Here is a 23,897-nt window from a genome sequence, read left to right as displayed (position 1 = left end):
TATGGATTTCCGTATTTATTCCTTATGTATTTCCTTTTGTGAAAAAAAAGGCCTACACAGATTTCGAGCATCATCACAAATGTTTTCTTGAGTCAAAACACAGTGAAAATAAAATGAGAGAACAATTGTACAGCTTTATTTTTTTTATTTAGGTTTTCAGTTTATTCATAGAAAAAAAATGCCTGTCTGCATAGCACTAATGTTATCATAACGCCACACTTGGGGCTGTTTCTTCCTCTCAACCATGACTCCCTGTTGCAAGTGTCCAGCAGCATAGACGCAGAAGTTTGATGTCATTGTTTTGCAATGCACAAACTAAAAAAAAACATGCTGGCATTGATAATCTCGATTCCCATCCTTATTTAGCATATTGTTATATATATAATGAGTTATATATTTTTTAGCATTTGTCAGTTAGCTATAACATACATAGACACTACATACTGTACACTCATGCACACACACAAATAACACACAAATAAGCCGAACGGAACTGAGTGTCATGTATTCCATATAAGGGGCCGGTGTCCTTGAAATCTTCATGGCTGGTTACAAGCCATAAAGTTGATTTAAAACAGTTTAGACATGCTGTGTTTAGATGTGTTCATGGACACACAGACATTCACATAAGGGTCATAGTATACTAGGCTACTGGTTATACTGATGCTAAGCTTTTTGCAATGCAAATAAAGAAAGAACAAAGAGACGTCTGATACGTTCTGATGTTAAAGTGTGTCAAAGTCCTATGAAACAATGTCTAAACTCTAGTAAATTAACATTTGTGTCACTTGTGCTCTTTTCTGTCTCATCCTCTTTCCTGTTCTGCTCTCTGTCTCATCAGAAGAATACATTAACCACCATCTCACCCCCGAGGATGTGACACTCATGCTGACAACTATGAATAGCTCTCGCCTTAATGCACAGCTCATATGGAGTAGAGCAATATATTCACTTGGCTAAACATCATCCCTTCATTCTTTCTCTGCCTGAATGTAGCGTTTTAAGCATATTGTGATAGTAGGCTAAGCAATCAGGGTTGATCACATGGGCTGTATTCAAAATGAATGACGTTGGAGCAGCTCAACAAATCTGATTAGACTGTGCAATTTGAAGTTTTCCATTGGAGATTGGTTGGCTAACTGATTATGTTTTTGTGTTTTAGGATAAAGGAATGGGTGGACCAGATGCAAAAAGAGTTGATCACATTAACAGACACAGCCAGTGGTATGGACACTCTAGTAGAGGTAAGCAAGACCAATCCACCCCCCCCCCCCCCCCCCAAAGTATTGCATTTGAAGGTTCAACTGAAATTTGAATTCTCCTCTCCTCTCCTTTGTGATGTTTTTTTTTTTTTTTCTAAGCTGCGTCTAAGCTTCAGGCCTCTTGGTGGATATTTTCTATGGCAGCAGTTGACTGACGTTTGAGGGCTAGCTTTGCTAGCTTTGTCAACTTCTGTGGTATGCAAACACAACATAGCATAGAAGCAGTCTGGCCTTAATAATATTAAACATTTGTGGTGACCCATTATGCTTTAAAGATAATATATATCACCTTTAGAAAGTGGAAGCTAACAAGTTAAGCTAACAAGCTTTCAAAAGTGTAAGGGTACTAAAAATAGTTTGCTTTATCACACAGGCATATGTTAACAAGCGTAGGAGCTGATGTTAGCCATCGTTTAGCCCCGTTTGAAAGCACTTTCTATTGTACATTAGCCTACCCTGTGATTCTGAAATTACGCTAATCTACATCTAATTGCTCTGAGTGTTGACAGTTTGTTCATTTGCCTTCATGATAACTGGACACAAGGAAGAGAGATAGCGAACACTAGCTAAACCCCCATTCCTTGTGGGAATAGTGAGTGTGCAGGAACTTGAAAATAGCAGGTAAAGACCAGGTAATAACAGGTGTTTGAATAAAACAAATCAAAGTAACGTCTGACAGGGGAATCAATGCTAACATTAGCGAGTTAGATCAATTACCTTTCACCGATAGAATTAACATTATCAACATGATGAGACAGAACCATAAATGTACATATTTTATGGGCATGAACAAAAACATGTTCTTTTTTGGAGACAATGAGACCAAATACATACACAAGTCAAAACACAAACACTGTGGATATAAAAAAGGCCTACTGTTTTCCTATCTTGACTAATTGAATTTCAGTTCAACAGTTCAACTTCAAATGAAACCCATTGTGAGAGTTCTGTATTGATGAGAATCACCTTGTCTACTTTAAGTCGTTACTTTAAGTCATTACTTTACTCCCTCTCATTAACCCTCCGTGCACGACCTCAGCTGTCACAACACATCTCCAGTCTATATATAGTAGCTTCTCATTAGACATAACGCTGCATCATTTCAATCTGCCAGCTCAATGTACACGCTCAGATAAGATCAGCATCACTACGCAGTGAGGACCATAGTCCTTGCCTACACACCCACACACAAGACTACATCTGTCAAAGGAGAAGAAACTTTTCAGAAAAACATTGATTGACAAAGTGCACTTTTTCTCCCCACTTTGAGAATATAATCAGTCGGCTTTAAAGCATCCCCCATATCATTACAAAACATGTTTGTATTTGATGTTGTTGCACAACTTGTCAACAGACAGCACATCTGGCAATATTTTGCGTAACTGAAGCCTCAAACTGTTGCTGTAACAGCAGCTTTTGCTTTTGGGGTTGCCGGTATTTGCCGGTACACAAGATGTAGGGTACTGTACACAACATGCAAGATTTATTAGGGAGTCTTATAAAGCTCGCAAGTTTATAATAAAGGCAGACAGATTAACCAGATTGCCTGCACAGTTCATCATGTAAATTACAACTGGAACACCCTCTAATAATGTTAACGGTAGACAACGTTTGTTGACTTTAGGCACACAGTTCAACTAAACCCCCCAAATTCACAGTATAACATTGGTATTTTCATTTCCAACCTTTAGATTAAATATAGAAATTCCCAAAACATCTTCCTTGTTGCTTCAGTCAGGAGTAGGTTATTACTCTTTAACATTGCTCTTACACTAAAGCAAAATCCATCGGACGCCTGGAGGATGAAGACAAATACACGCATGCGGCTCAGTTCTGTGGTTTGAATGTCGGACAATGAAATCCCTCTAGGCTGCTAAATAATTGGTTGTTTGGCATTTGTGTTTCTTATTTCTTTTGCTGGAGCATATTCCATAGCACAGTAAATGGTCTTGTTACATAACCTGACATTGCAAGTTAATCAGTGGAACATGTAGCTTCCTTTTTTAAATCACTCACTGTGCTTTGGTCCGACGAAGAATAGAAGATGACCACTGATGCAGAGTAGCATTCTTACCGTCAGATATAGTAAATATGTGGATAGACTGAGAAAACATTAGGAAGACGTGTGTATGAGGAATACACATGATGCTACTCATAATGTTGTTTTCAGAACTCAGAATTGTCCGGCAAAAAAGTTGCCTCAACTTTTGACGCAACACAAAGCGACCACTTTGAGGGCTAATCAAAGACGTGTAATTGCATAGGGTTTTCTGGTGGCCTAGGGGTTAAGGCCCCAACCATGAACTGCTGCCCAGTGGTTTGCATCAGACAACCCCTTAAAACTCATGAATCTGTTACTCAAATTGGCATTCTTGAATGTACTACATTGTCTTGTTTTAGCCCGCTTAGTGATTAAGACTTGACATCAAGGACACTGTTTGATCATTTTAAGTTCTGTTCATCTCTGACCCCTGCACTTCTCATCTGACTGTCTCAGGTATACCATAGACACAGACCGCACTTCAGCGTGGAGTCCAACAATGCAAGGGAACTGGTGGCGACGGCTTCTGGGAATATAGAGAAACTGCTTGCTAATCGCTCCCAAGCCCTAAAGGTGAGTGTGATCTCCATGAAAACACCAAATGATCTTGTGCCAACCTTGATTCATTGGGGAGTGAAGGAGTTTTATCATTGCCTCTTCTTTGCTTTCAACTTGACCATTAAAAGCTGTTGATTTTTACTTTGAAATTAATATAAAATGGCAATTCTAGTCTGTTGGTGAGACCTGCTCCAGCATCTATCCTAGCAGAGCCCAAGGAATCACACAGAAACAATCTGCTCCTCCTCATTTCACGTCAGAACAGACACTGGAACACAGCCACTGCTTCAGGCCATGCACTGATCCGATAGAAGCAGACATCCTCCAGCTTAATTCAAAATTAGCAGTCTGGGTTGTTACATGCCAAAGAATTATAACATTTCACTGTGTGTGTATGTGATGTGATGTATTGTATTGCCTTTTGCTCTGTTGAAAAAAATAATAGCGTTACAGATGTCCCTGTTTAGTCTTAACTTTGAGAGAGCCTTTGTCTTCACCGTGACCACAGTTGGTCTTAAAATGAGATGTGGTCATGCACATTACTATCTTGAGGCAACAGAGAGCAATTGCACCACTGACCAACAAAAAACTATGATATTTGCAGCAGCGACATTACTGTGCACATAAAATACTCATATCAATACATCATTTAAAAAGCAATAGCCTATAGGTGGAGTGAAAATCATTAATTCATGGGTAACGGGTGGATGACTTCATGGATAAGCGGACTCGGACAACATCAGATCAGCTCCACATGTCAAGCACAGTGTTTTTTCTCCTCCTCTTCACCCTCCTCAGTTAAACAGGTTATTGGTGCATTTGCTCATATGCAGTCAAATGGAGTTTTTAAAGGGACGGATAACAATTTATGTTTTACCCCAAAGCAATTTCAGTCAAAAGCAACTAGACTTGGTTATTTGTCTAGGAAGACGTTTCACCCTCATCCAGGAGGCTTCATCAGTTCATGTACGCATCTGACCAGGCTGGGACTGGTCCAACTATCTTGTGTGGAGATCCAGGTATTTAACCTCTCACAAGGCCGATGATGTCACTGGAACCCTTTGTGCTCCAAGTGGAGTTGGACACGCCATAAACACGCTTTCTCCCTTCTTGTCTTGTTTTCATGTAGTTACAAAAGACGACGAGCTAAATTGATCTCTACAACCTTTAACTGCTCCTTACGTTGAACACAGCATCCCCAAAGCAATTTCAGTCAAAAGCAAGTGGACTTGGTTATTTGTCCGAGGATCAGTCCCAGCCTGGTCAGTTGCGTACATGAACGGATGAAGCCTCTTGGATGAGAGGTGAAACATCTTCCTAGACAAATAACCAGTCCAGTTACTTTTGACTGAAATTGCTTTGGGGATAACGATGACCTGGACAAATGAGAATATTCTCAGGCTCTTTGAACACAACAGTATTCGGTCCAACTAAATTAGGATCTCCGAGCGCTCCCGGACTTGATCAATCCATCCCCCGGGAGCCAGAAATATCCAATTAAAGCCTGACAGCCTGTTGCCATAGTTACATTCTCATTGATTACCTCATCAATCCAGCCAAGCATTTTGTTTTTCTTACACCCCATAACTGCCAGGGGATGACGGACAATTAGTTTTTAGTGTCGTTGTGTCGCACCTTGGGAGAGAAACATGACTGCTCAGTGAATTGATGGCAGCGGAATAGAGATGTTAAACAACAGGCTCTGTTCTTACATTTTAATAACACCATCTGCTGTGTATTTCACCTGTTGAGTTAACGGCAGTTTTTTACCTCTTTGTTGCAAGTGTGAAGACAGCAAGGGAGGCAGGGAAATTTTTTTTTTAAAGCTAAACACCATATGCTGATGTTCTTTGTTCCTCTCATACGTATGTCTACCTGCTCTCACTAGCTCTGAAAAGAAGGTGGCCTATGGTGGTGTGGAAGCTACTGTAGATGGTGTTCTGTATAATGAAGTAGAGTGGAGCCAGCTTTATGGCCATCAATTTATGTAAGGGACCATAAATAGTTGCTGTGTCCACTTAGCTGAATCATGCATTGAAATGGAAGGAGGGAAAGGACGACTGCAGCATACGCAATGTTCTTGGCCCGACCTACACTAATCTAATATATCTCTGCACAGGATTCAATCTATTCGGGAAGAATCCCTACCTTTGGCTTACCACTTTAAGTGTCCTTGTTCTCTCGTTTACCATTGTCCTCTCCTCCTTCTACTTTTCTTTATTCCTCTGTCTTTTCTCTGTCTAATAGCTGATTACAAAGAGCATGAAGTGATCATGTAAAAGACCAGCCCCAGCCTGGTCAGTTGCATACATGAACTGATGAAGATGAAGGGGATAACGATGACCTGGACAAATGAGAATATTCACAGGCTCATGTAAGAGAGCAATTGTGTAAAAGATTACAGCCTACTGTCTGAGAGAAATTGAATGGCCTGATGTGTGTGAGAGAGACATGATGATGAGCAAAGGGAGAGTGGTAGGAAGTCCATGAGTGCACTAAGCCACACCTCCCATGAGGCAGCATACAAAAGACTAGAAGCCTATTACAGACCCCTGCATCCATTAAGATCACAGCCTTTAAGTACACAATTCAACAGGCAGCACTCTCTCTCTCTCTCTCTCTTGTTCGGTGCTGTGGTACACGCAAAGAGTTGCCACCTCCATATACTATTACACAGAATTTTGGTTATTTTGTGATGAGATACTGCTAGTGGCAGACCCATTATCCCTGAACCGAGCCCCTCCACTGAAATATCACATTGATATTGTGATCTTTATCGTTGATACGAGCTGAACACTGCAGGAATAAACATTTGAATAATAGACCCATTAAGCAGGGAAGCAGAAGATATTATCTCTGCTATCTAAAAAAAAAAAGGTGCCTGTAGGCCCTTTTCAAAGCAGGCATTCTGATTTGCATTAGCCAGCGTTACATACATTTTGAAAATGGCTTACCTAAATGGATGCATTAATGTCATTAATACCACCTGTGGGTTTCCTGCTTTGCTATCTGTTTGTCTTGATTAACCATGCTGGTAAGTCCATACACCTTGGCAAATGGTTCCCAACCTCGGGGTCAAGACCCCAAATGTGATACAAGAACAGTCTGTGTGGGGTCACTAGATAAATATAACCTTGCAAAGCAGCCAAATTCTCACTTTTTTCCACACCCTGCAGCTGGACAATTCAGGATGTGTTGTGCTTGAAATTAGCAGGATAGACGCCACCTCACTGACTGGTGGCATTTCTCTTTACGCTAGGGCAACTCCGGCTACACTTGTTTGTTTGTGCGTGCACGTATCTTTGTTTTTCAGCAATTGTCAAGGAACACAATCCCATTAGAATGATGGCTGCTGTCATTAACTTAATCAAGGGCCCACTTGAATTTGCTGTCTGTCAATCTGACATCTGCCCATCCTGTCACCTCAATTCAGTTGCTGCGCTTGACATTGGTGCTCCCTTGACATGCAATCACTCAAATGCTGGCAGCTGTGGCTACTTAGAGGGAGACAGATCTTTCATCACAGCAAACAAAATGTGTCACAGATCATGTCTATTCTTACATCCATAGTGGGTCTAAAATTGTCTTGGGTTTTGTACAGGACAAGAATCAAACTTCTCAAGACTGTTTCAGCTGTTTAATGCAAGGTGTTTCAAATGGAAACAAGCCGTAGAAAAAGCACACACAAGCATGACTGCTGCAGCCCTACGACACACAGTAGCGTAAAGTTATGTACAGGAAAAGCATGATGGTAATCAGGGAGAGGAAAATGCTCATTTCCTGAGAATAGTCAGGAGCCAAAACAGGAAGTAAAGCCACAGCACTGTACAAGCAACATGTATAGTTGGACTTAATAGGAAGGTGAAAATGTATCCTTTTTACTTCAATGAAATGCAATATATCAAACAAAAGAATGACACAACAAGTGTGAACCAACGCCCTGCATTGTTTATAATCAAGCACAATGGTTCCCAACCTTTTTGGTTCAATATTCCCCCTGCAGGAGACGAAAGTCACAGTTTTTTTTTTTTTTTTATTCTGGCCATTACACAATATATTATCTATAGGAATTATGTTTCCTACACTTGGAATGGCAACATTTCACGTTTAACAGGATACATGTGATGTACCCCCTTCATACCCTTTTTTGTATAAGAATTCCCCCTCAGGATGAATAAAGTATAATTGATTGATTGATTGATTGATTATATTAATGAAGTGATGACATTTTATATCCAAAAGGTCAAAGGTTAACTTCACTGTGACATAATGTTTCTGTGGGTTGAGCCTAGGGTACACAGTATAGGGCTCTCTCTGTCTCTCTCTCTCACTCTCTCTCTCTCTTCCCCCCTGGAAAATCACTCCTCACCAGTCTGTCTCAGCCAATTGAAGTTAATGTTCCCAAAGCGTTGGTGATCTGACTGGGGAAATAGTTTAATTTTAAAGCCACTCATGGGCGATCAAAGCATTTGCCTCTTTCATGTTGCAACACATTATTCTGCATTCAGTGTCAGTTGTCTTTTAAAAAAGGATGTCAAGTGAAACTGGAATTCCCAACAGGAAAAACTATCGCAGTGCACCAACAACTGGGCAACTTCTGTCGTAGCTTAGTTTCAGGTTTACATGCAGTTTAAAAACCTGATTATATTTGGGTTAAGGGCATATCCCGGTTTCGTAAACACCATACCCCGGGTAAAATCGGGGTTCTCATACCCTGGTTAACAGACCTAGAGAACTCACTTCAGTTCCCTGATTATTTGCGCATGTAAACAGAATTCTCAGATATTATTTGGTTTCTGCGCATGTTCCCCACTCCGCAGCAGTGGCTTTTGACCTGGAAATAGAAAAAAAAGGGAAGCAACGGCGTCGAAAAAAAGTGAAACAATAACAACAATACGGGGTTGCCTTTTAAACCGTGGGAGGACTTTGCAACGGCAAGTAACATCACTACCAGCAAGACCCGTTTCTGTCGTAATTCTGTCCAAAAGTCGGCCGTTTGTGATTTTGACAAAGGTTAACCAGAAAAAAAGCCGTATTCAGTCCAGTTGTATGTTGGCGGAGAGCCACCTACTGTACAGGAGGTTGAGTTACTCAATTTACCATTCAACCCCTGCTCATGTATACGAGGGGAACTTTTATGACTTTTTTAACAATTATCCGATTATTCTCTTAACTGGGGTATGGCCATTTCTGGGTTACTGATGTGCATGTAAACGCACTGACTGATGAGGCAGCTCTGGAGATTAGTCGCTTTAAAGACACCCAAGCTCCACTTGCAGCCCAACTGGAGACCCCTATGCTCACATGTGAGGGCAGTCACCTTTCCTGCCTTTTTAGCCTTTTAAAGACTTTGTTTATCCCAAAATTCCCATCTCTTCTTTTCCATTCTTGTCACATATGGTATTTTACGTATCCCGTTCTGTGTCTTTCTTCTTTAATTCCTCCCTCCAACCCTTTCCTTCCGTCCTTATTACTCAAACAGTAACTCCCTCTTAACTTCCTTCCCCATAACTTCAACCTAATTCTCTGTCACTCCTTATTCACATTTTCCCATTTTTGCCTTGCCCTGTGTCCCTCTTTTCTCCCTTTCTGTCCTTTCTTATTTCTTTCCTTTTTGGATTTATGTGTCCGTGAGTGTGTGTGTGGTGGAGTTGGGGGGTGGGGATGGGTTGTGCGCACAGTTTGAATATTGATGATAAATTCTTCTGAAAGTAAGGAAATGAATTGCTTTAAAATTCGATCTCCTCCCTCTGTTCTATCGTCCTCTCTATCGCCAACTTCTCTTTCTTCTTTAGGCCATTCTATCCATTATATCTGTAATGCTTCAGTGTCTTAAAAATAAACCAGCATGCACGTTTATTTTGAACCATATCTTACCATTTACCATACAGTGCATGTTAGCAACCACACTCTACTCTATGGATACTGTATATCTACTGCTTCGTCTGTTTTTCCTGATTGCATTTGCACCTCCTACCTAAATGCAAAAACTGGGTTCATTAAACTTGTTCATTATCTTTCATTAAAGACAGCAGTTACACCTGTCATCAACATAAAGCGTAGATGCTCAGAGCAATTGCTTGACTGCAGTGATGTAGGATAATAATAATTATATTAATAATAATAATTATGAAGAACAACAGTGGTAGGGAATAAAAGACCAGAACTCCACATAAAGAGGAAGGTTGGGGTAAATGGGTTAAAGAAATACTGGATGTATACCTGGTAGACGGTGTTCGTGTCCTGTTGAAACCTAAAGTCATGCAGTATCTTTTAAAATTTCTAAGGCTACTAAAGTAGGCTACTTTCTTATGTAACATTTTTTAAGGCCGTTCTTAACTAATGCGACAAACGTTTTAAAGTTAAAGTTTTTTAATCAAAACGGCAATATTTTCCACAACCTAACCAAGTAACATTAGTTTTGTTTGCCTTTGCCTTCTGAAACTACTAGTCAATTTGGTAGGCTCCTTGTAACCCATATATATGAGGCTGAAAACCACTGGTAACACCCATCCACTGTAGTGATAACATTTAAAAACATGTGTTGTGTCTGAATATCCTGTCTGGAAAAGGGAAAAACATGATAATTTAAAGACTAAATGTATGCAGAATGCATTGTGATTGAAATGTCCATTGTTGACTGACTTAATCATAGAAGGATAAACATGCTCACCATGCGGCTGCCCTGCATTGTTTCCCTCCAGTAACTCGATTTCTGTCTCTTTGTGTGTCTCCTCCTCCACTGTAGTATGCTCCAATTGCCTCCATCATTAAATTCATCCTTGGCTTACATGTACCTGTGACCTGTTGATTAATAGTGAATGAGCACACACATAGCACATCCACTCAGACACCTTTAGTCTATTTGTACATTACATTGACCTGCTCTTCTTTTTTTAACCTGCCTTGACAGTAGATCTCTCTGATATCCAAGCCACATCCGACTCCTCTGACTCTGTTCTCATCAATTATTGAACCATTCCTCTTAACCAATCCTCTTTGATGGGGCCTGTGGAATAGGTCATTTCTCTTCCCACACTGGCACAGGTAGAGATCTCCAGATATGTTCATTTATCATAAAAAGGGGGAATGTGTATGAGAAAAAGCCCATACGTTGAGGTATTTTCACTTTGCACTTCTAGGAAAAGAATTGTTCAACAAACAGGTGTAGGGATCAGGCTTATTGCTCCCTTTGTACTCAAACAATTGTAATCTCTTCTAAATCTTAAAGGGATCAGCGCTAAATCCTGTGTCTCAATTCAAGATAGTTTTTACAGGTTATTGACTGAGCGACTGGTGAGAACACTGATAGAAATGTTGAATTTAATTTTTTGTCATAATTATAAAATATTGCCAGGAAATCAAACACCATTTTTGATACTATTTATGGTCATCATTTGTCTGCAATAGCAATTTAATGTATCAGTAATTATGTATGGAGTGCTTTTAGCGGACTCTCTCCTCATGCTGGATTCATTTCAACTGCTGAAACACAACATGTTTTTTTACCATTCATCGCGAGTGAATGTGTCGAATAGGCAACACAACAGTACCTTTCTGCGTTTTCTCATCTTTTTCTCTTTTTTCTCTTTTTTACATTTAGTAGTAGAGAAGGAAGGAGCAGCCACAGAATTATTATTTCCAAAAGTCTCACACCAATCACAGCCCGTCCTCACACAAGGCTGTATCCCTCCTCACCAATCTCTGCGACAACACCATCCCAGCCTCCACCTTTCTGGTTTGGAGTTTTAATATGTCTCAATGAGTGCACTGGGCACACTCTTGTATACTCGTGGGGGATTTTCTGCATTGATGCTTGGCAGTACATTAAGAGCGGAGCCATCAGTACCAAGCATAACTGTATGTTTATGTGTGGTTAAATCTATGACAAGAGTGTTCCTGACTGAAATGTGGTTCTACTGCTGACTAATGTTTAATTTACTTTACATGTGAAATGTAACTGCTTTTCTATCCCTATAAAATGACTGCAAAAGTAGTGACACATCTTTGCATGTCCTTGTAAAGATAAAATCCTTAAAGTGTTTACAGTGCAAAGGAGGATTACACTAGCCGATGACTGGTCTCAAGATAGCCTTAAACTGGAGAGAGATGACTGACTTGGTGAGACAAGGGGAAGGTTATTCTGCCAGTGCCTTCAAGCAAGTCCTTCTGATGCTTTGTACCCACCTTGAGGAATGCTTGTTGACAAATGCAAATGCTTAAGGGGAAATGGTGCCCTGCCAAGAGCTTCCCCAGACAGACTGCCTGCACAGAAAAGAGAGGTCTGACCTGCAGAGAGGATGTCATAATTAAAATCAAAGAGAGAAAGAGATTAAAAAGAATAAGAGATGACGAGGTTCTTTGTTTCAAGAGACATTTTTTGGGGAAAAGTAAGAGCCAAAGAAAGTGACCACCCAAGAGAGAAGGGGAGATCATAAGGGTAAGAGACAATACAGAACTACAGAACAGACAGCTGAGAACTGTGCTATTTGAATATTGATTAGTGAGGGTTATTTCAGGCTTGGGCTTGCATTAGCGCTTCGGCAGCAGATCCAAAAAGGCTTTTGGCCGCCCACCAGAGTCTAAGCTACAATTGGTGGCCATTTTGGAAACAAAAACAACAGTTGTTTTCCAACCTTGGCTTCTTGCTTTGGTTTAAATCACCCTCAGTGTGCGCCTCCATCGATAGGAAACCAACTCCTCTTAATTGTGAGTGGGCCGTTGGCATTGGCACAGAGAGGCAGATTTCAGTCGAGTCTTGACTGTCGAGGAGAAAGAGGGCCTGCGCTACAATGGGAAGATAATGAACAAATGTTTTGGGTCTCGCGTTGCCATCGCACAAGAGCTTTCTCTCTCTCTCTCTCCACAGTGCATGGACTACTGATGCGGCAGGTTACCATGACACCCTGGTCGCTAAGCAACGTGGGCATCATAAACAGATTCCTCACTCTTGAAATGAATCAACCCCCCCCCCACACACACACACACACACCCATCACCCTCTCTTACACTCAATACTGTGCAAACGACACAAGAAAACTTTCATTCGAGTACCCTCATTTCCCATAATCTACCGTATGCATGCATTAAATACAAAATTGCTTCTCTAGTACCATTCATGATCATTAAATTGTTTAAAAAGGACTAGAGCAAGTGCTTGAGCTCTTGAATAGAACACTTTTAAGTGTTGTGTTATGTAGTGGTGCGTAATTACAGAGGAATCACTGATCTCCGCTGTCGAGGAGTGCGTTATTAAAACGACATTGGATGACATGCTGTGAGTCATTAGACACTGCTGTTAAAGCCCTAATCACAGCGTAGGCACACAGTCACACACACTGACACACACGCTCATGAGGATCCTCACTCACACGTTATTTTATTCAGTTGTGCGTACAATGAAGTGAAAACTCTTGTCCAATCCCCCACTTGTATTCGAACATCATATGCTATAATGACTTATGTTCTATTCCCTGTGGCGTTCTGAACAGAGTCTATTACTCAATCGGTCTCTTTACACAATGATGTCGTTTCCAAAAATATCTGTCATTGAAGCGCTCATGAAATTTATTGTCTCAAAATTGCTGAATAAACAACATAAATTCTCAACTCATGTCACATGTTCATTATTGCCAGGTAATTTATGCTGATGGCTGCAGTGGGCCTCTCAGAGTAACTACTGTAGCTTACTGCAGACTGATCTTTATGATTAATATTGTGAGTAGCCACTGAAATATTACCTCCTTTAGTCACAGTCGAATTGCCTAGTGAAGGGGGAGACTGAAAGGCACTATGTTACTGTTGGAGCTCAAAAATCAATTATGAGATTGGGAAAAATTTATGGAACACACGGAATGAGAGAAACTATATTAATTCTTGATTATTTTATTTTATTTCAATTGAAAATCCACCATACATTTATTTTACATTGAAAAAAATAACTTGAATTCTTAAGTAATAAGAATGTATGTTTGGATTATTCTAATTTATGTTATGGTATTGTCATCACCATTTCCATTATATATGGTATATTTTATGTAATGTGTGTGTAAGTATTACGTATACACTACTGCATCTCTTTCATATCACACTATATAGCTGTAAATAGAACTTTTTGAATGAAATTATTATAAACATAAACTAATATTGTATATTGTTCAGTCATTATGACTGTCAGAGTGGAATTATAAGATTTATTTTGCACAAATATTCACTTTATATCTTCTGTGTGAACCTTAACCTTAATAATAAGGGTATTTATTTATATATATAAATAAATACACTTATTATTAAGGTTTGCTTCTTCAATGTCTTATTTCATTTTTTCGTGATTGCATTCAAATCATTCTTTTTCTGGCCAGATTGTTTGACTTCCCTCTCTGGGATTCATTCTTTCTTGTGTATATTATTATATTATACTGAGCCATTAAACGCTGTCATGCTAGGAGAGCTGCTGTCACATTTCAATTACTCTGTGGTCCTAACTGCTATGGCTGCCAAAATGGCTGACTCCTTAACGTGTCAATCGTAGACCCTTGATCATAACACCTTCATCTGCCGTTAAACTCACGTTGTCATGCTTTTAGTCAAAGTGCCAGCGTTCCTGCTCTACATTCTCATGCCGGAGGAGTATGAAACATATTTAAAAATGGCAGCCTTAGCCAACAAATCATACACAGTTAGCAGGTGGGTGATATGCTGAAAAGAGATGGTTTGGCAATTCCACAAAACTTCTGCAAAGCATATTGCACATTTGACCAGCTCATTAAAAACATAGGGATTTTAAAGAAACCTTTTGTTGCTTGTGATGCAATGCTGTGCTAACATATTTCTGTCCCTGTCTCGGAAAGCTGTGTGTGTGTGTGCGTGTCTGCGTGTGCGTGTGCGTGTGCGCACGCTTTTGTCAACCCAGCTGTCACACACTCTCTGTGGGTGGGTCTCTGCGGCTCTTGTTTTATGTTTTGGATCTCTGTTTCCCTACATGAAACTTATCAGATGTACAGCACATGCAAATACACAGGGAGTTTACAACGGAAGTGTCTCACTCATCCTTGCTCTCTCTCTCCCTCTGTCATATCCAGTCTCATTCAGGCATAGACAGCAGCAGCTGTGCTACAGAACACGTGTCTCAGTGCAATGTGCAAAACTATACGTCTTTTTTCTTTGTCTTTCTTTTTTTTTTTGTCTTTAGAATTTAGAATTGATTTTTCGTTCTTCTCTTGGTGGCTTGATATATCAACAACAGCTCAGTGTGATGAAACTGCAACTGATGTGGGAAATGATTGCTGACAAAAAATCCACTAAAAACAATGTTGCCAAAACACTGTCTGTGTGTGTGTGTCTGTGTGTGTGTGTCTGTGTGTGTGTGTGTGTGTGTGTGTGTGTGTGTGTGTGTGTGTGTGTGTGTGTGTGTGTGTGTGTGTGTGTGTGTGTGTGTGTGTGTGTGTGTGTGTGTGTGTGTGTGTGTGTGTGTGTGTGTGTGTGTGTGTGTGTGTGTGTGTGTGTGTGTGTGTGTGTGTGTGTGTGTGTGTGTGTGTGTGTGTGTGTGTACAGCAGACAGGTACAGCTGTAATTGGGAGTTGTTTGCAGCCAGCTGGCACACAGATAGCATGCTCGGCTGGAAGAGTTTGCTGCAGGAGAGATGAGCTGTCAAACCAGTGCACAGCAGTGGATAGCGAGACCAGTGCCAGTCTCTAACAAGTCACTCTCTGCAAAGTTGTTAAGGGCTATTTCCTGTCTAAAAGACCAGGGATGTAGTGAGTGGGGTAAACTTATAAACCCAAATGTTCTTACTGTACAGTACACTTCCTTTCTTTCTTGTGCTAGTCTACATGTGTGAGTGTGTGTAAGGGCAAATGTCTGTCTCTCTCTCTCTCTCTCTCTCTCTCTCTCTCTCTCTCTCTCTCTCTCTCTCTCTCTACCCCCTCTCTTTTCTCACCCTCTCATCCTGGCTCCCTACAGGATAAGCAGGATAGATCTGACTAAAGTGCTGCCAGTCACAACAGCAGATGCTCATGTTTCCTCAGCTCTCTCGTGCCTCCCTGCACATCAGTGAGATGGCAGGTGTGTGTGTGTGTGTGTGTGTGTGTGTGTGTGTGTGTGTGTGTGTGTGTGTGTGTGTGTGTGTGTGTGTGTGTGTGTGTGTGTGTGTGTGTGTGTGTGTGTGTGTGTGTGTGTGTGTGTGTGTGTGTGTGTGTGTGTGTGTGTGTGTGTGTGTGTGTGTGTGTGTGTGTGTGTGTGTGTGTGTGTGTGTGTTACAAAGGCAAGCCTGCACGTCGCTGTGTGTTGCTTGCAAAATGCATGAGGAGCAGTGTTTTAGATTATTATTTTTTTAGATCGCAGACACAAAGAATGCTTTAAGACAGCAGAGGGTGATTTGTGTATTATGCATGTACAGTATGTATGTGAGAAAGTGACTCGAGCTTATTTCTCACCCCTTTCTCACTCTCTCCATCCCTTCAAACGCTCCTCATACATTTAGACATGAAGACTCAACAATATTAGACAAATCTGTCCCCCATTACAACTTGATTGAGGGCTGTGATTGATCACCGGAAAGCCAGCGCGCCCACTAATGTCCTCTAACAAAGGTAGAGAGAACAAAACAGTAAGACACGTTATGTTATAAATCCCAAAAAGATGTGTTCAAGACCAGTTGCTAGTTCTGAGAACAGAGCAATAGAGATCAGGATCTCATCTTTACTAGGTTAATGGCTATGTTAATAGGCAAATACACGCATGTACACGTTGTTTGAGGATGTATACCACAAATGCCATGTGAATGTAGCCCTATTATTATTATTATTATTAAGTGATATATGCATTTGTGCTACTGCACACTGACACAAACAAAGATCTTTAGCATTTAAAATGCTGTCAAGCTTTACTTTCCTGCCTCCACCACACAGACGCATATCTGTTTTTCACCTCTGCTAGCCGCGAGGTCCCACTGTCTGACAGCTACTGCTAAACATTCTCCCCTAATGAGACCCAACTGAGAGGCTGTCGAGGTAACCGTGTTTCCGACCACAAGAGTGTCAGCCCCCGGCAAGCGTTATGGGACGGCATGGTGATCACAACGAGTGATCTGAAGCCAGATCTGCAGGAGGGGGTTTTGATTATCAAAATGTTGCCTTGTTGCCAATTGATTAGGCAGTGGGTGGGGGGTGGGGCGTGGGGGTACTGTTGCTGTAGAAATGTCTCTTTTATGCAAGACTATATGTTTGGAGTCATATATGATTGATGGTGTTTCCTTTCTTTTGTACTTTCTCAAACAACAGGCTGTTGCTTCTCTGATGAGTGAATTATGAATGAATTATCTATAACCTAAATTGTCTTATTGTGCGGGTGCGGTGAGATTGAGATATAGGTGGTATAAAAATGTTTTGCTTTTATATGAGTGATCCCAACTTTGCAAACAAACACAAATTTAGAGTTGATGTCATGTTTAAATGCCCCACATAACAAAGTGTTCTTTTATTATTAAAGAGTAGGTTGAGGTGCTGTATACTGTGAAAGTATCATTACTGTGTCTTTAAACAAGCCGTCGGGACTTCTGTACAGTTGTGACAACTACACTATATATAGGTAGAAAATGCTGCTACAGTGCCTATACAGTCATTCCCTGGCAATCGAGCAGAGACCCCAAGTGTTGATGCGTAAGACCTGTAAATGCTGACCAATGAGAGCAGACTAGGGAGAGCGTTTCAGGAGGAGGCTTAATACAGGATTATTCAGACAGATGTGTTTTTTGAACATAAGTGAACTTTTCTCCTTTTCAATCTAAGTGTGTGTCATGGAAATATGGGGGTGGGGAGTCAGAGGACCAGTGTTTTGCCTGTCTCTGAGGGACGGCGCACCAGCGTTTTGCCGAAATGAAGTGAATTACCTAAAATGTCGTTTCTCGTTATCACTCTGCCAAAGCTCCGTTCCTTGGTGAGTAAAACATGCCAGACACTCTTCATTTGAACAAAATACCCACAATGCCATGACACAAACGTGGGTAAAGTATCCCTTTGAAAGCATGTAAACCCCAAGAAACCCCAAAATAAACCTGAAAGCATGATAAAGGGCATTTTAGTTCGGCTTTTGCTCCCAAACACTACGGCTAATATCCCACTATGTAATTGAAAATCAGACTTTCTCTGCATCTCGGGTTCTCGCAACTGTCTGGTTTAATTTCACTGCAAAAAAAAAAAAAAAAATGAATGATTTCATCCTCCTCCTCCTCTCATTTCATAAATGAATTTACAGCTTTGCCCCCATCAAGTCCCTGCTCCCTCTGTGTTTCTAGAAACCCTAAGTGGCGTACACATTAGCAGGAAGGGCAGGATATGATATTTCCCAGGGGAAATTAATAGTACAGTGCATTTCTAGACCAGGTACAGATTAAAAGCTGGGCACATTATAAACCCATTAACCCAGTCATTAGGACCAGATCTGGGAAAAGATGGAATAGTGGGGTGTCTAATTTTAGCTCAACATTGTGTCACAGCTAGTATTAATTCATACATGCAGGTGCTGTAAGGAAATGGGGTATTTTCCCTTGCACACACAGTTCTTGTGTCAGCAGCACCCTCTTCGAGCTGCCATAGGGTTAGAGATCATGACTTCACATGTCTATTATTTCATTGTTTATTTCTACCGCATTTCTTTTTAAGATCACCGGGTGTAGAGATGTCTTTAGTTGCCTTGCTCATGGGCTTTTAAGATCTCTAATGCCTCCTTGGAAAAAGTGTAAGTTGGGGCCAAAGCTTTTGTCATTACGTTGACACCACTGTAGCCTTAGCGCCCAAAAACGCTGTTTATTTCCCGAGAACATTAAACGTGGTCTAACGTAGTGTTTTTTCTCTCTCCTTCTACTCCCTCCTCCTTCCTGTCCCTTCTCTCAGAGGCTGGCAACAGAAGCAGAAAAGTTTCAAATGGAGCACGTGTGGCAGAGCGACAGTGATGTGAGTAAACGGCTGGAGTCTGATCTGATACGTTCATTTACACTGTCTGCATTACAACCGAGATCAAGTGGTGTTGTGAACTCCATAAGAGGAGCAGGGTCGGAGGCATGCTATTCATGATCCAATATGATTGCAATAATTGGATGGCAAATCTCATTTACAATGACAGTAGTGCTATAATGACTTCATACAAGGTTTAATTTCTTCATTAACATAATAGGCAGAAACAACTAGGCATGCTTATGATGAGGATACACATGCATAGCTCACTCCCATATTGTCCATTAATCATAGTATTAAGAATACATTACAAAGGCATGTACAGCTAATAATATGAACACATTATTATTTTACTCATTCAATTACTTTACCCAATTGCTGCTCCAGTGAATGTCCCATTCCACAATGCTAGTCTAGAAATAAATAAAGTTGTCTTAGCTGTTGACTGCCTGTGATGTTGTGTTTTAGCTCCTGCCTTTTCATAATAAATGCAAATTGCAAATTTCCCGCCTCTGCTTTGCAAACGAAAAGCCTCACGCAACCATTTTACAAAATGACAAATGATATTGTGCGTACATACTTTGAGGAGAGAACTTCAAAGGAATTCAACTTCTTAATGTAGCCTATTCACTTAAGAAACTCTTCAATGTTGTTTGCCAATCCTTAATGATTCTTTTCCATTAAAAGTTCCCATTATTCAACATCTTGCCTGCTGTGTTGCACTGACAAATATCCTCTCTGGGAATAGATTCATTTATCTGCTATATTTCTCGCTGAGTTTGATATTCCTCTGGCCTCAGATGGTTGGCTAGCGAATGTAATTTATTTTTTGGTTAATGGGTTTTTGGGATTTCTGAAATACCCGATCAATTCTCCTCAGCATAATCATAGGAGAGTGATGTGTGTGGATATGGACAGAATACTCTGAGCATTGAAGTGTTGTCCTTCCCAGCTTTATTGGTTAACATCCATGCAATAGCCGTGTAGTTTTGCTATAGATAGGGGCGAAGTAGGTTGTATAGCTCAATGCTCTTCACAAATACAGTGAATTCATACTGATATGTCCTTTGTATGAACATGTTAGTGGTGGAACTGTACTGAGGCCTTTAGTGTCTTCAGATATTATCGATAAGATTCTTGCAGGGTATGTCGCCTGTACAGTAGAGAAATCTCATAACTGCACAGCTCTAGCATCGTTGTCATTGAACCTGTGTACCTTTCACACACTGTGTACACTTCAACACAGAGCATGAATGTCTTTTTGTGTATCCGTCTTAAGCACTAGCCATTATTTTCCAGCACATCCTTTTGACACTGGATATGGAATTTTCTATCTTTTGTAAAGTGAAGCCACGTATTCAATATTAAATGCAGCCTTTCAAACACTATTATAACCAATAATGAGGCAACCTTGACTTGGACAAGAATTTGAAAGCAAATAATACTTAAAAAAGTCTTCAGTTCAATTTCCTTAAAGTACTATTTATAAAACTAATTAGTGATAAGGCAATGGTGCTCTTGTTTTTTTCCTGGTTGTTTTCATTGAGTTACTGACTAGAGTATGTTAAATGTAGTTTACCAAAAGCTATATAGTTTATGTTAGGAGTTGTAGGTAAGTTGTGGCACTGCACTACATCATAGTTAAATCATATTTTTTTATTTATTATATATTGTTTATTTACATTTTTTTATTTAAATAGAGCCATGATTTCAACATGTGTAAAACTTTATAATTCTCCATAAAAAGTCCATAATTCAGTATCACATGAATTACATGTTGACAGCAATCATTTTCCAGCATGTATGATGTGTTTTGAAACAAGCCTCTTTACTTTACCCAGACTTTAAAATAACAAGTTGAGCATATATGTGTTTAGGCGCATGCCTCCATTCTCTGTCAACTCGCCAATACTGTAATAGTGGGCAACTCTTCCTGCTGACACTTGAAAGCTGTCATGGCTGTGTGTCTGTTCAGTGTTAGATAATGACTTTGTTCCTATTTACACTTGTCATTAAAATACTGTATTCAGATTCTCTGAACAGATCAGTTTGACTACATTGTTTGTGTTAGTTATTGTAATCTGCATTCTGTTTTTCACTTATTGTTATGTAAGAGTGGGTTTGAAGGTGGCACTGTCAAAAACAAATATTAAGTGATACTTTACGATATGTATTAACTCTAATTTGAGAAGAGAATCAAGTCATCTTTTACAACTCTACTGACAGAACAGTGTTTGCAGCTGCTGTAAATGAAAGAGCAGCACCATAACCGTTTTCAGTGAGTGGATGGCATATTGAATGACTCATTAGGTTTTTACAAATGTAGACATGAACTGCAGTTAAACCTGGCAGAGACGGGATTGCAGTATATTAACAAACATCGTCCAGAAAAGATGAAGATCGTGCATTTGGCAGTACACATCACACCCACCACAACATGCCACATATAGTAAGTAATAGGATACATCCTTTATTTATTCATCATCCCTTTCCCCTCCCTACATGCTTCTCCATCTCTCACACATTAAGTGTTTTTGCACCCAGCATGCCACCCCTGAGGGGTGTGGTGGTGTGACCATAGTGTTATTGTCACCTCTTAAGGTGCACATTGTCTACAGTAACATGATTTGACAAAAAACATAATGTGAAGTCTCCTGTTATCAGTCTGTATGATTTGCTTGCATGTACATTTTAGCGTATATGCCTTACACTTTGTCCTTTCACATATAGTTTAACTTGCATGTCTCTTGATATGACTCACTTACAGTCCGAGCAGCAAAACATGGAGCAGATGCTAGTCATTGGCACAGTTTACACAATGTAATTGCTTATTGTGTGTTAATTGCAAACAGTTTAGAATAAGGTAACGGTAGCAGAGACAGGAGGAGTCACAGATCCTTTTTGCAGCTCCAGAAGTGGTAGGCAGGTGGTGGGAGTCAATGAACCAGCTCTGTGGCTTCAGGGTACTCTAATGTCAGCAGCTAGGCTAGCTTGTTAGCGCCCTGCTACCCTGTGTACTGACAGGTAGCCCAGCAGTGTGAGAGCCAAACACCACTTACTTCACTGATACTCAGTGTCAAACAAACAGTGCTGTCCTGCAAGATAACATAACAAGATTTAGATTATATTCACAATTGCAGATGTAACTCAAACATAAAACAAGTATGATTAATTACTTTATTTTCATTCATCTTTTTAGATTAGATGCGATCTTTGCAGCAACTTTTATGTGGCTTCTAGTGGGACTTCCAGTCTCCTTTATTCTTAACAAGGAAGTATCAAGGGAAATCAAGTATGGAGTGCTGCAGGGATGATGTATTTTTGTAGCCCAACTCGGAAGTTAGCACCCCCCTTATTCCCTTGACAACAAGCCAATGAGATTTTATTTTTGTATTGGCTTTAGATTATTATGATTAGAAAATAAGCTCTGCGGTCAACAAGCGTTTATGATACATGTATTTGTGCAGCACGATTATCTTCACAAATGAACACGCAATCGCCTTGGGTAATAAGCTAATGAAATACAGTATGGTTGCATGACTACCTCACCACCACTAAGCTTCCAACTGATTCCGCATGTTCAGCGTGATGACATTTGACAAACTCTGTAGTCTCATTTAGCCACTTATTGGCAGTTGGCTTTATTAGGACACGTACAAGCTTAACAATTCCAGAGGGGGGTATTCAGTGATGCGATGTATTTATTGTCATTGGACAAAACATGAAAATCAATGAAGCTTACGTTAACCACAGACCTTATTTCAGGCATCTAGCCAAAAAGCCACGAGGGAACTGGAAGGACAAAAATGCTAATTTTGGGGTTTTAGGTTCTGCAGCACTTTATAGAGGACAATTTAACACAAACAGAACATTATGAGAAATGGTCATGACTGTATTCACTTGTTTTTTAAAGAAGCAATTCATGAGTGTTATGCCTATAACCACAAACCCATTACAAAAAAAAGCCATTGACTTTGAGAGAATGGGACAAAAAGTGCACATACTCATTTCTGGGTCACAGGACATATCATTCATGCAGCACTCAATAGGAGATAGAGAATACTTAGGTGGGATTTGATATTTGAACAGAAAGGACACATGTTGGTACTTTACAGCAGCTGAAATCTTGTTTTTAACTTCTCACCTTGCTGCAGTGATGTAAAAGTGTACTCCAGGGCAAAATTAATACACTGACATCACTGTTGGGTGTGGTAAGAGGTGCACCATAGCATCTGGCCACACTTGGCACTGATGCTGGTTGTGGTCAGAAGTAAAACATTCAAAATTTAAACCAGAGGGGTTGCCCTTTTTCATCCTGCAATTATACTTTTCAAAAATGTATACTGTGATTCATTGCTCCTGTTTCTCTTTCTATCTCTTTTGCAGTCAGACAAAATGGTTTACTACAATGCCAAAGATGACGTAAGTACACCATGATCCCTACTTTGATATTCTGTGATATAAAACACCACAAGTAACACATGTTCAGCCTTCCAAAGAGTATTACCATGTTAATACATCAGATGGCAGGTTTTATTTATAGTCTGTAAGAATCAGCGAAAAGTGTGTAAGGGAGTAGGGAGTATTGGTGTTAAAACCATACTTTGCAAAGATAATGCAAGTTTGTATAACTAGTTTTTTTTTTATGCATAAGCACCAGTTTTGGGCTCCATACTGAGAATCACATGAGTATGCGTGAGGCACTGAATGCTCCCCTGGCCTCAGATGTCATCTGTCTGCTCTCATAAGCAGGGATCAGCATCTAATTTCCCTCCTCTGTCCCAGTGGGAAAGAACCACGCACCCACAGCACACTAACGTCGCTCTGTATAAACTGACAACCCCTCTCCCCTCTTTCTCTATCCCTCTGGATTCATGGGTTTAGGTTTCGCTGCCTAAAACCTTTCACTTTCTAAATCTTTATCTGTTAGCAATGACATTTCAATGAATCCTCAACATTGACACCTTGTTATTCACAGCAACAAGAAACCACATATGCAGTATGTTTCCAAACCAAGTGCACACCCCAAAATGAAAGCCATAACATTCTTTGTAGGATGGTTTTAAAACTCCAGACTCTGCTGTT

At 40.2% G+C, this 23,897-nt stretch overlaps 1 protein-coding gene across 1 annotated transcript in view; it reads left to right on the top strand.

Annotated features, from left to right (window-relative positions):
• Positions 1-23,897, top strand: part of LOC310962371 (voltage-dependent calcium channel subunit alpha-2/delta-1-like) — a 92,284-nt gene that overhangs the window by 17,261 nt on the left and 51,126 nt on the right. The window contains exons 2-5 of the mRNA XM_083934815.1: positions 1,163-1,244; positions 3,760-3,876; positions 18,753-18,812; positions 23,199-23,234. Coding sequence (XP_083790941.1) covers positions 1,163-1,244; positions 3,760-3,876; positions 18,753-18,812; positions 23,199-23,234 — 295 coding nt within the window. The remainder of the gene's footprint in view (positions 1-1,162; positions 1,245-3,759; positions 3,877-18,752; positions 18,813-23,198; positions 23,235-23,897) is intronic.

Source organism: Echiichthys vipera (assembly GCF_963691815.1).
Source record: "Echiichthys vipera genome assembly, chromosome: 20".
NCBI classification, from domain to species: domain Eukaryota; kingdom Metazoa; phylum Chordata; class Actinopteri; order Perciformes; family Trachinidae; genus Echiichthys; species Echiichthys vipera.
This window is presented reverse-complemented; position numbering and strand designations above follow the sequence as displayed.